The sequence below is a fragment of the Salvia splendens genome, chromosome 1, assembly GCF_004379255.2.
Source record: "Salvia splendens isolate huo1 chromosome 1, SspV2, whole genome shotgun sequence".
Classification (NCBI taxonomy): Eukaryota; Viridiplantae; Streptophyta; class Magnoliopsida; order Lamiales; family Lamiaceae; genus Salvia; species Salvia splendens.
Genome location: NC_056032.1, coordinates 8010080 through 8023337, shown reverse-complemented (window position 1 = coordinate 8023337; position 13258 = coordinate 8010080). Strand labels below are relative to the sequence as shown.

Sequence of the window (13258 nt, the reverse complement as noted above, 5' to 3'; positions counted from 1 at the left end):
GATTAGTAACACTAGTGTGGCAAAGCATTGAAAAGATCTAATACGAAATGTATTCTTTATTGCTATCTACTGAAAGAATATATTTCAGAAATTTTAGTATTTTCTAGTCTATGAAAATAATATTAATATTGTTTATTTAATCAGACACAACTTTGACTTATCAATATGAGAGAGTTTTTCGCAACTCAAACATGATATCTTGGGTGGTAGTAATTAAATAACATGAAAGTATTGGAATATTATTTCATAGAATTCGCGTGCCCAGTGTGGTATGAATTCATCCCCAAGAGGTGTTTGAAAAATGAATTTATTATTCATAAATCTCCGCAGTTGGATTTTTATTCCATGAATAATAAATAAAGTTTCAAACTAGAAAAACTCTTTGGAGAATTAATTTAATTCAAGTCACATAGTAGACAAAGAATTAAATTGATGGATTAAGATAAACTTAAACGCGGGAAATATTATAAAATAAAATGGAACCCAAGTTCTTCGTAATTTGGTGATTTAGATGGGAGTGCAATATTATTCTTTAGTGGAACAAAATAATATTCCATTGGATAATATATTAAATCATGAGTTAATTGATTTAATTAGATATTTATCTAATGTGTGAGCCCAACATCTAATTCACTCCCTAGATCACCATTCTAGCCCAACAAGTCTATCTTATAAATAGTGAGAGAAATGGAAAACCCTAGCACACAATTCACAACTCACTACTCCCTCTAAAACCCTAGCCGCCGTCAATGGCTTCTCTCCCTCCCTCTTGCATCGATTTTCTTGCCTTGCTCTAGGGAGATTAGGGTTTGTGGTTTTTGTTCTTGTTCTATCCTAATTCATAGGATTAGGACAAGACAATCTCGTGTTTTGTGTTGGAAGTCCTAGATCTCATCTCACTATTATTGATTCTTCGAGACCCGCCCACTCGGATGAACAATCAAGGACGTGAGAATAGAATGGAAGATATGTGGTCAAGAAATCAAGGATTACCGGGAGGTTCAGCAAGCAACGTCAATCCTTCAATGGATCGAGAGGTAACAATCAGATCTACATCAAATAACATGTTTGTGTGTAATTTTGATGTGTTTTCTATAGATCTAGATTAATTGCATGAAAATTGGATTTAATCACATAGTCACCTAAATAGATTCGTAAGGAACTGTTTGTTTTCCATGTCTTTCGCTGCGGTAGCCCCAACAACACACTCTACACAAGCTACACACATTTCACACACTACACATAGTTCATACATTTCACACACTTCACACACTACACACATTTCACACACTACACATATTTCACACATTTTCACACACTACACGCAGTTCACACACTTCACACACTTCACACTACACTCACTTCACACACTTCACACTACTTATTCAATTTTACCTTATCAAAGAATACTACTTATGTGTCACTGTATCTACTACATCATGATTTTGGATTGTTAGAAATTTTAAATGCACTTATAAAATTTAGGAAAAACAATTTTCAAACGGTGAAGATATCTATATACTCCCTCCGTCCCAAGGAAGATGATCCCTTTCTTGGGTGACACGAGAATTTAAGCAACTTTATTTTGTGTGTGAAGTAGAGAAAGTAAAGTTAGAGAGAGGGAATAAAATAGAGATAAATGTGTTTCCATTTTTAGTAATGAGTCATCTTGGTTGGGACAAATTAAAAATGAAAGTGAGTATCTTTAATGAGATAGAGGAAGTAGTATACATTACGTGGTCGAAAGGGCAAATGAGGCTGGGTCGTCGTCTACTCGTCTTCAAATATTTGTTTTCATGTTAAAATATGAAAACAAATCTATCAAATATTTATTATTGCAATTATATGTGGAGTAAATTAATTTGACATTTCTATCACGAAGGCCATCTGATACGGACCTTGCCTCGCAAGGCCCACACATCGCGAATGCACAAAACCATCCACGTCACAGCTGCGAGGCAGCTTATACGGGCCTCCTATATCTAACCCGAGTTCAACTCCGTCAAGAGGCCCAATTCACTTCCCGGCCCATACGAAGCCTAGATGGGCCTCATGCTGCCAAGCCCAAGAAAATATCTAGATTTTATCAATGAGGACAGGACGTGGATAATCTAACTTATTCACACGTCGCTCAAAATGTTTATGGCGGTTACTAAAACTTTTTGTGTTAATTTCATAACAATTTTACGAATGTTTGTTGTAGTATTTTTCTTTTGCTTTTCCATTTCTAAAAATCTTATATTTAAGTTTCTGTATGAATATAAGTAGAGTATTAATTCAAAAATCTTAGTAGTATTTTAATTGAATTTCTTAATTTAAATTTTCACAATATATTTTTGGCTTTCTATTATTAATAATTACAGAAATTTGCAGCTTTCACTGAAATTCTAATTTTCAGACACACATACATAGATATAAAGAGAGAAGAAGCCGCAAATGCATACACGTACAGTTGCTCTCTTCTTCATACATAATCCACACTAATAATAAAAATCGTAATCTTCAGAGTGGAAGTGCTTCGTACTTATTTTCCCCCAAATCTCATTCTTTCTCCTCCTCCTCCTCCTCGGCGGCGGCAACGGCGGTGATGGCGGTTCTTTCTCCTCGAAGCAGTAGCGTATATACAGCCTCCGCAAAGCGGTCCAGCAACCGGGAAGCCAAGGCTCCCCTCAGACCTGATCCCACGGTAGAAGAGCGTCTTCACCGGTATCAACGCACGACCGACGATCTTGTCCCCGCCCAGCGTCGTCTCGCAATAGAGATCCACCACCGCGTCCATCTCTGGGCCCCACTGCAGATGCGCCTGGCTTACGTTGAACACGAACGGGAAGTCCCACGTCGGGTTCGTCTCCCCGTCCCTGTCCGTTTTGGTCGTGCCCGTGTACCCGTTCACGGACACCACTGCGAACACTTTCATCCGCCCCAAGCGACGAATGTCGGGGATGTTCTCCGCCCCGACGATCGTTAGCTCGAATCTGCGGCTTCCCATTACTTGATTGATTGTTTTTGTTTGGTGGAATTTGGTTTTTCGTTTTCCTTACCGTCGCTATTTATAGATGGTTTTTCATAGAGTAACTTAGTAGTAGTAGTAGTATTTTATAATCATCTCGTGCATGTTTTATTTATTTATTTATTATTATTATTATTATTAATTCTTTTTTCATCTCATCTATTGTGTAATTTCTCGATTCGAGAGGTGTAAAAGCTAACGAATTGACTAAATCATCTCGTGTGTTTTGTCCCTTAGAGTTAAGATATTCTCAAACAAGTGGGTATTTTTATCTTCACACTTTTAATCATAAAAGATGCAAGCATATATTTAGTGTAAACTTGGCCATGATTACGGATTAAACGTTAAAATAATTATAAACCTGATTTATTAGATTATTTTCCATCTCTCAACAATTTTGAATAGAATTTATAACTAATAGTAATTTATTTTCGCTAATGCTTCCCACCAAAATTATTTAGAAGCAACAACTGAATTATTATTTTATTAATCTATTTAATACTTTCTCCGTCCCATAAAAATTAGAGACTCGTTCTATTTTGGTCAATCCCATAAAAGTTCATTTCTATTTTTGGTAACTTTTTTTTTTCTCTAATGAGTTTGACCAAATTCTCCACTAACATACACCAATAATTTTTTCTTTCTATCCCTCTCATATAATTTTATCAATTACTATGTAATAAAACCTGTACCGTACGTCCTCTATTTTTATGGGATGGAGGGAGTAGTAATTTATTACTTGTAGTTTAAAACCTGAAATTTGAAGTGTTATTTATAAAATTAAAGTTAAATGTTTTTAGATTACTTGTTTATATATATGTATAACGTTGCTGTTCATCAGCCCTCTTAAAGGTGTATATCTGGAAGACTGGAATATTATATAATCTGCATATATATCGGTTGTGGAAATGAATCAAAGATTACATTCTTCAAGTTACGATTCTCTTCTGAATGCATAATGTATTATTTTATATTATCTACTTCAATAATTGAAGTTATTTTATTTCGAATCTTAATGTTCTTGCATATCACTTATCAAGTACAGAATTTATTCTGTAAATAAGTAATAGAGCGTGAATTTTATTTCGAAAGAATCCACACCAACAAGTAATACTAACAAAAACTTACAAATATGCATAGAATAACATAGGTATCTACTTATTATACATGTACATATACACACGGATACAGAGGGTGCTAACAAAAAAGATCAGTTGATCAACGACGAAAAATCTCCGGTCATGAGGGAGAGACCTCTGACTAGAATATCGAGCCCATCTCCGTCTTCCCACGGCGCACTCCTCCTCCTCGGAGGCTTCGCCGTCTCCTCAAAGCTATAGAGAATATTGAGCTTAGCGTAACGAGTCCCGGCAATGGGGTAGCTTAAGCTGCTCTGAGATCTTAGTCCTCTATCAAACAGACTCTTCACTGGGATAATCACTTGACCTACAAGCTTGTCTCCCAGAGTCCTCTCGCAGAAGAGCTCCACCACCACGTCGAGCCCCGGCTGCCGGAGATAGGAGCCGTTGATACTGTAGACGAAGGGGAAGTTCCATCTATGGTTTGTGTTTCCGTACTTGTCCACGGTGGTCTCCCTCATCGTCTCGTAGTCTCTGTTGAGGGAGACCACCGCGTACACTTTCATCCGCCCCAGACGGCGGATGTCCGGGAGACTCTCCGCCGAGACCACCGTTATTTCGAATCTTCAGCTGCTCATGATCGTAGGGAGGTCTTCTGTTTTTTTTTGTTGAGCCTTCTTGTTAATTTGCTTGCAATATATAGAGGGCATGGGAGGGGCATTTTTGGCCATGGATTTATATGAGTAGATTTTTTGGGGTAGTTTTGTCATATTGACATTAATGATTGTTTAATACCAGCTAATAATCAAATTTATCCCGATCTTTATTGATTTTAGTCTTTTACCAATTTTATCCAGAATTTGAAAAGTCATTAGTTTTATTCTCATTAATCTTTAGTAGCTAGTATATTATTTTGTTTAACAAAAATAACAGCCCATCTTCCGACACTCCATATCACAATTCTAATGTAAATTGAAATTCTGATAATTAAAAAAGATATAGATTAAAAAGATTAAAATATACTCCCCCTGTCCCTGAAATTTTGTCACATTTTTTTCATTTTCGTTCGTCCCACAAAATTTGTTACATTTTACTTTTTTACCATTTTTTGTAGTGGACCCCAGATTCTACTAACTTATTCTCACTCACATTTTATTACTATAAGTAATACTTTAAAAGTAGGACTCACATCCTGCCAACTTTTTCAACCCATTTTCTATTACTCCCTCCGTTCCTGAAAATTTGTCACCTATTTCTATTTACGTCCGTCCCTAAAAGTTTGCCACATTTCACTTTACCATTTTTTATAGTGGACCCCGTATTCCACTAACTCATTCTCACTCACATTTTATTACAAAACTAATATATAAAAGTAGGACTTATCTGCCACTAACTTTTCAACCCACTTTCTATTACATTTCTTAAAACCCATGTCGGGTCAAATGGTGACAAATTATGGGGGACGGAGGGAGTACATTTCTTAAAATCCGTGCCCAGTTAAACTGTGACAAAATTTGGAGGACGGAGAGAGTAATTAGTAAATTGAATAAAAAGGATATAAATTATTTGTTGAATATTAGAGATAAATTTAATAAGTAAATTTTATTTTTTGAGATAAAAGTGATAAACCGCTAAAAGTCATAGTAGATTCCAATAAGTCTGGCTAAAAAACTAGTCTAGATTCTTCTTATCCTATGAGAATATTATACTAATCCACTAGTGACAATAGCTATGGGTATTTTTAATTAGATAGAGAAATGGTTTAAGTTTTGCAAGCATGGTTTGTTTATATTATCTGTTTTGTAGTGTTCTATTATAAAAGTTGTTAAGTTTCTTTCGAATCTTATAATTTCTGTTATGATTCTATTCAATAATATTTGTATAGTAAAAAGGTGTCAAAGCTCATATAGGAGAAGATCACGAAGATCACGGAGGATATTCTCCAAATTATCGATGATGTGGGAGAATTATATTCTACCAAATATAGGAGATACCAAATCAATGTAATTAATTATCTTCTTCCTTGTATAGTCTACCATAATCCTATATATGAGTGCCTAATGTAAAATACACAGACGAATGAATAAGAGAAATCCTTCTTTACCGATCTCGTTCACAGTTTAACATGGTATCAGAGCAGTGTCGATCCCGTGGATCGGTCACTAGCTCGACACCTTCAGCAGAAAATTTCACAAATACAAAAATCATGAACACAATCCAAATACCCCAGATTTTCGATTCTGAATCACTCCTTGAATACATATCAGAGATGATTGCTCAATACAAAGAACTAAGTCGGTCTACTGGTTCTGTAAAAGGAAAACCGAAGATTGAGTTTTATGACAAGGACAAGAAGAAGGGATCAGGAGGAATGATCACTCCCGCAAAGACTTACAATCCTGCTGCTGATTCAATTCTTGAACTGGTGGAATCACTCACCAAGGATGATAAAGAAGAAACGGAACTCGTAGTTGCTGAAGAGCAGAAGAAAAAGAAGAAGAAGAAGAAGAAGAAGAGGAGGAGTGAACCTGAAGATGCCACACCAGACGTAGTTGATGAGCCAGAAGTTGAAACGGAATCAGCCACCGAAAGAAGAGCCGCCGCCGCCGCGAGAGAACCAGCGACTGCCTACGCCAGGAAGGAACTTACCACCGCTGTCACACGTCGCCAACCGCCGTCTTATGCTGAAGTAGTATCCAATTCCGGCACCAAACCGTCACCACCTCCGGCCGACGACTGGTGGGGAGCAGAGAGAGAAATAGGCAGGAAGAAGGATGGACAACCACGGAATCAGAATGGAAATCGTGGGGGAACGACCGGTCGTGCACCAGCGGTGAATCTAGAGGGCCCAACCGACGCTTCCGCTGCCCGGGGAGCCAGTAATTTCACCGGAAGGGAGGGAGCGACGCCGAACTCAGGAGGTAACGGGTTTGGTTTTAAACCAAACCCTAGGATCTCTCCTAAATTATGCCAGCCTCCCAGAAATTATGCCCAGTTAAAAACTCAACCCCATTCTTTGAAGGGAAAACCCCCGGACTACTTGAAATTAGCTTTTGACCCCCCTTTTGATGGAAATTCTGATATTAGCCCTCATATATGTGATTTTGTGTCAAAAAACCTTTTTTCTCTCTAAGAAAAGATTTCTGATGCATTTCATGTAAATAAAAGGCTAATATGATGAATGGTTGAATTTTTTATTGTGGGGCCACAGATACCATGACCCCAGATAGGAATGACTTTATTAATATGAGTAAGATTACCAAGACTTATATTAAGACATCTAGTGGAGAATTGATCACTGTTGAAGGATCTAGCACTGTAGAAATATCTCCTATGTTGCGTCTCAAGAACTGTTTATATGTTCCAACTTTATCTCAGCGATTGATGTCTATCAGTCACGTTACAAGAGAATTGAATTGTACTCTCCTGATGCACCCAAATTTCTGCATTTTACAGGATATTCGGAAGAAGAGGATACTTGGCACTAAGAATTGTGGACTCTACTACGTGGACGAGATAGCTCAAACTGGTAGTGCGATGCTGGCTCACGGGTCCACGAAACAAGAGGTTTGGTTGTGGCACTGAAAACTATGACATCCTTCCCATGGTTACTTTAAACTGCTTTTTTCCGAACTTGCCTGTTCCTACTGATTTTTTCTGTGAAACTTGTGTGTTGGCTAAAAGCCACCGACAGTCGTTTAAACTCTTAAACACTCGTGTGCAATCTATTTTTTCTCTGGTACATTCTGATGTGTGGGTCCTGCACCGTTTACTGGGGGAATGGCTTTCGATACTTCATTATATTTGTTGATGATTGCACTATGATGACTTGGATCTATTTCATGAAACATAACTCTGAAGTTATGGATAAGTTTGTCTTGTTTTTTAAAATGGTTCAAACCCAATTTCATACCTCAATCAAAACTCTTCGATCCGATAATGGGAGGGAATTTATTAACGGTCATATGACAAAATTTTTCCAAGAAAAGGGAATGGTCCATCAAACTTCTTGTGCTTATACACCTGAACAAAATGGGGTAGCCGAACGGAAAAATAGGACAATTCTGGAAATAGCTCGAGCCCTAATAATTGAATCCAAAGTCCCTCAACATTTTTGGATAGAACCCATAGCTACATCTGTCTACCTCATGAATCGCCTACCCACGAAAATCCTAAACAAAAAGGCCCCACTTGATATCCTATCCTCTCTGTCTAAAATTCCCCAACACTTGAACCTTCAACCCAAGATCTTCGGCTGCACGGTCTATGTTCATATTGCCAAACACGAGAGAATCAAAAATGAGTTGTTGCCAAACACTAAAATTTGTGGATTCAATTGGTATTAAAAATGGACGATTTGTGAAATGACGCGTGGAATTCACTGATTCAAGAGGTGCAGAACCAAGCCGAAGAGGAAGATGCGGCGCGCGAGGCAGAAGTTGCGGAGGCCGTGATTCCTCGTGCGATAACTCGTCGTCGGACCATCCAATGAGACCATAGCGGAGCGCACCAGCGTCTAATGGCAGACTACTTTATGGATAACCCCCGTTATCCACCCGAGATTCTTCGTCGCCGATTCAGAATGTTGCAACGGCTCTTCAACCATATAGCGACGAATTTGGCAGAGCGGTACCGGTGTTTCACCCTCCGGAGTGATTGCACCAGCCGGATCGGGCTGTCTACTTTTCAGAAATGCATTGCTGCAATTAGGCAACTTGCCTATGCTGGACCGACTGATATGTTCGACGAATACCTACAGATAGGTGAGACGACTAGCCTAACGGTGCTCAGGCAGTTTTTTAAGGGGATCCGGGAAATATTTGGTCCGGAGTTCCTACGAAAGCCCACCCCTGATGAGTGCCAGAGACTGCTATATATGCACGGTTCGGTTCATGGTTTCCCAAGGATGTTAGGAAGCATCGATTGCATGCATTGGGAGTAGAGAAACTGCCCGGTGGCGTAGAAAGGCCAGTTCACTACTGGTTTCAAAAGCAAAGGTCCATCGATGATTTTGGAAGCCGTTGCTGACTACCGTTTGCGGATCTGGCATGTGTATTTCGGTGTTGCAGGTTCGAACAACGACATCAATGTTCTTCAGTCATCGCCTCTCTTCAATGATGAGTGCCGAGGGGAGGGTCCAGAAATCAGATTCGTAGCCAACGGAACATAGTACAACAGGGGATACTATTTGGCAGATGAGATATACACTCGGTGGCCCGTATTTGTCAAGACAATTCGCCAACCGGTTGGACCGAAGAAACAATATTTTGCGCTAAAACAAGAGGCTGCTAGAAAGGATGTTGAGCGAGCTTTTGATGTCCTCCAAGCGCGATTGGCCATTATACGGTGCCCGACACGAGTTTGGCACGAAGATGATGTTGCGAATATTATGTTAGCATGTATCATAATGCACAATATGATAATAGAAGATGAAGGATTTGTTGCAGAGTGCTGGGCACCGGAAGATGGCGCAAGTACAAGTAACGGTGTTGCCTCCGTGCCGATACAGATGGGCGTACCACGGAGCAATGAATATTTGCTCCAACGTTTCACTGATATGCGCAGGAGCACAACACATACCACACTCCAGGCCGATTTGATTGAAGAAGTTTGGGCACGTAGGGAAGGTGGCGCATCGTGAAGACCATTGTGATTTTCAATAGATTAAATTTTCGTTGTATAATTTGTCCATTACTTTAATATGATGAAAATTTAGTGTTTAATTTTAATTTCTTCACTTATAGCCGTTTTTTCTAATTACGTATAGTCCGATAATTTTAATTATAATTGAATTAAAATAAGCGAAATTTTGGGGCTATTGGAAGTGTCCACCTTATAGCTGCGGATAGTTTTTTTTTGGACGCGGATAAATAAACTGGGGTTGTGGATAAAAAAGGGTCGGTGCTATTGGGGCTGTCCGCCTATAGTAGATACCCTTATCACTGGATTTTTGGGGCGCTGACGCGCTGCACCGATTTGCAGAATCTGCCATATGCTGAGAAAGAAGATGAACGGTACATTCGTTATTGGGCTTTTAATAAAATAATAGACCTATAGCCCATTAGCATTTAGTATCATATTTAATTTACTTGCCTTGAGTCACTCGCTATTAATATTCTTTGAATTAGTGTTTGTAGACTGTTTTCATTAACTCTCATGTAAAAGTTTAAATTTACTAAAGTAACCAGCCACTAATTGTCTTATTCACTAACTCTAAATTATGTTTTCATCTATCTTTTTTTTCCATTAATTTGCCTATAAATTTATATTAATTCATAATTTAAAATTTTTATGTGTTATATATAATAAATTTAATAGTTCGTAGTATAATAAATTTATGTATTTATTATATGTATTGTTAGATTGTGTTTTCTTTGTTTTTAGTATTAATTGCTAATGAGTGCTAGCATATTACATGTATTAGTTCATTGCAATCTTTAAACTCAAAATTTTCATTAATACTTTTATAGGATAAATGTGTAAATAATTTTTATAATTATACGAATAGTAGTATTAAAAAAAATAATGCCAAAAAAAGTGTCCTAAAGTTTTTAGATATGGTTTCATAAGAGAAAATATTTTTGTTTCAAACATTTGTTCTGATATTATACATAAAATTGAATATTTTAGACGATTTTCAAAAAATAAAATCAGCACCGACTTATTCAAAATCCTTGTTCCGTCACTGGGCGAAGGAGATGATGCCTAACATTCCCTCACAAGTAATTGGTTTAATTTTATTGACTAATTCAAGTCATGTTTATGTATGTACCCTAATTCATTAATTAATTGATCCACACTACATGTGTTGTGTTGTGGACTATATCAAGTCTTGGCACAGTGATCATATCAAGATCAACTTGTCTACCTCGTGACTTTTATTATCTCAACCACCACTTCAACTTGGCTATGCCCACTTGAAACGAGTGAAAGGAATACTTATGCAATTAGGGTTTTTTCACAAGTTGAGTTGTAACTACGTGTAATTAGGAGTTTTTATTGTAACTACGTGTAATTAGGAGTATATACTTTAGTTTACTTTCTTGTTTCATGTAAATCGGGTTAAAAATCGGGTTTGATAATGTAATATCATGTCTTAATCATATAAATATCAATTTTTTAATCATGTTTGTGTCGTTAACGGGTGTGTGTTGTGACGGGTGTGAAGATAACAAGTTAGATTTGTGTTTGGGTTGAAAATTTTCCTTAATAGGTGAATTTATAATGCCATACCTTATTGGGTTGGATCGTTATAAGATCAATTCGGTAACAACCTAAACCACACGATTTATCCCCCCTAATAAATAGAATAGCAAGTGAGACTTGTATAAAAACAACTATATTTAATTAACTTTACTAATTAAGTAATTAATCAAATAACTTAAAACTATGTAACAAGCAGCGCCGGTCCTGAGGTTCCAATGACCCGGGGCGAGACTAAAAGTTGAGGCCCTATTTATATATTTTTTCCTTCCATTTTATAATAAGTTTCATCCAGCAAAAAACTAATAGCATATCAAAAGAAATTCACTTCAAATAATTATTACATATTACCTTCAAAAATTTCTTCTAACATTTCTTGATGCGAAGTCGTTGATGATGGTGTTGCTGTCAACCTCGTCTAATAATTTCTTCTCAATACATAAAGTGGCAAGCCCGTACAGCCGTTGTTGAGACATCGTAGATCTTAAATAATTCTTCAACAGTTTCAACTTTGAAAAGCTTCTTTCTGCCGATGCCACAGTCACAGGCACAGTAAATAATATGCGATAAGCAATTGAGATATTTGGATAAGAATCCATTTTTCTAACATACTCAAAAATGTCCATAGAAGACATTGGCCTTTCCGGCAAACTTAGCTTCAAAACCTTCAACTCAGATATTAGATCATTTACCTCCACATTAGATGTGTCATGCGAAGAGAATGTTTTCGCAAATTTGGTGCAACAATCTTCTAATTCAGTATCATTTAGTGACTTCAAAGTTGTTGAGCTAAGTAAAAACCCAAATATACTTTTGAATGTTTGTAGTTCTTCAAATCTACTTTTCAATGAGGTGTTTGCCATATCAACCACAACGAAGAAGTAATTGACCTCAAAAGCCTTCTCAGCTTGTAGAATTTCTTCATTGGTGTCAATTTCATCAAAATGTTTCTTCCTTTGAGCCTTGCGCTTCACTGAAAATGATGGCTCTACACCCATTTAAGATGCAATACTTTTGGCAATGGTCATACTAGAAGCAAATCCTTCATTCCTGTAATTGTTGAAATAATTCCTCATGTCTTCAATTTGCTGCAAGGTAGTATCAATGCATATAGATGGTGATTGCAACCTCTTGCTTACAGTATTTACAGCAAATAAAATGTCATACCATATAACCATGCCAAGTATAAACTCAAAGCTACCAAGAGCCTTCAATAAGTTGTTTGCATCAGTCTTATCACTTAGTTCTATATCACTAGCTTGTTGTAACTAAGACAAAGCTAACCTGAGCTGAGGTGCTTGATATCTAATTGCTTGAACACTTTTTATCCTGCTCTCCCAACGAGTATTGGATAATGATTTCACTGTTAAACCTAGAATATGATCAAGCAAAACATTCCATCTTTTAGTAGAACCAGAAAATAGTATATATATCCGTTGCACAATTCCAAAAAAGCTAGCTGCTTTAGCACAAGATTTAGCCATATCACAAAGTGTAAGGTTAAGACTATGACAAACACATGGCATGCATAAAGCTCTTGGATTAATATCAAGCAATCTCCTTTGTACTCCCTGATGTTTTCCTTTCATATTAGAGCCATTGTCATATCCTTGACCCCTAATATCATCAATATCAAGACCAAAGAGCTTGATGGAATCAACCAATACTTTAAACAGCCCTAAACCAGATGTGTCATCCACCTTCATGAAACCCAAAAAGTACTCTTGAATTTTTATTTTGTCATCACACATCTCAACACATCGAACCAATAAAGTCATTTGCTCTTGATGACTCACATCTGGGGTACAATCAAGGATAATAGAGAAATATTTGGCATCTTTAACAACCTTTATGATAGAGTCTGTAATGCTAGAAGTCATAAGATAAATCAGCTCATCTTGAATTTTATGACTCAAATAATGATAACGAGTCTCTTTGTTTTGAATACGTCTAAGGTGGTCCTGCA

General features: G+C 37.2%; 4 protein-coding genes across 4 annotated transcripts; 1 reads left to right on the top strand and 3 right to left on the bottom strand.

The window, feature by feature from the left end:
- Positions 1 to 2524: 2524 nt before the first annotated feature.
- On the bottom strand, positions 2525 to 2989 carry LOC121755556 (protein SRC2 homolog). Its single transcript, XM_042151220.1, has one exon. The coding sequence runs from the start codon at positions 2987 to 2989 to the stop codon at positions 2525 to 2527; it is 465 nt and encodes a 154-aa protein (XP_042007154.1).
- Positions 2990 to 4220: 1231 nt separating this feature from the next.
- On the bottom strand, positions 4221 to 4655 carry LOC121754677 (protein SRC2-like). Its single transcript, XM_042150229.1, has one exon. It carries the CDS (start codon positions 4653 to 4655, stop codon positions 4221 to 4223), a length of 435 nt encoding a protein of 144 aa, XP_042006163.1.
- A 1535-nt stretch (positions 4656 to 6190) lies between these two features.
- Positions 6191 to 7847, top strand: LOC121799896 (la-related protein 7-like). Its single transcript, XM_042199414.1, has 2 exons — positions 6191 to 7010; positions 7546 to 7847. The coding sequence occupies exons 1-2, from the start codon at positions 6215 to 6217 to the stop codon at positions 7575 to 7577; spliced, it is 828 nt and encodes a 275-aa protein (XP_042055348.1). The 5' UTR covers positions 6191 to 6214; the 3' UTR covers positions 7578 to 7847.
- A 3798-nt stretch (positions 7848 to 11645) lies between these two features.
- On the bottom strand, positions 11646 to 12290 carry LOC121753906. The gene has a single exon (XM_042149566.1). It carries the CDS (start codon positions 12288 to 12290, stop codon positions 11646 to 11648), a length of 645 nt encoding a protein of 214 aa, XP_042005500.1.
- Positions 12291 to 13258: the final 968 nt, after the last annotated feature.

Bases quoted from the DNA above. Each gene is read 5' to 3' on its own strand.
- LOC121754677 (XM_042150229.1), bottom strand. From the start codon at position 4,655: ATGAAAGTGTACGCGGTGGTCTCCCTCAACAGAGACTACGAGACGATG.
- LOC121755556 (XM_042151220.1), bottom strand. From the start codon at position 2,989: ATGGGAAGCCGCAGATTCGAGCTAACGATCGTCGGGGCGGAGAACATC.
- LOC121753906 (XM_042149566.1), bottom strand. From the start codon at position 12,290: ATGGGTGTAGAGCCATCATTTTCAGTGAAGCGCAAGGCTCAAAGGAAG.
- LOC121799896 (XM_042199414.1), top strand. From the start codon at position 6,215: ATGGTATCAGAGCAGTGTCGATCCCGTGGATCGGTCACTAGCTCGACA. The intron at 7,011-7,545 runs GTAACGGGTTTG...TGCATTTTACAG, and splicing joins AGCGACGCCGAACTCAGGAG to GATATTCGGAAGAAGAGGAT.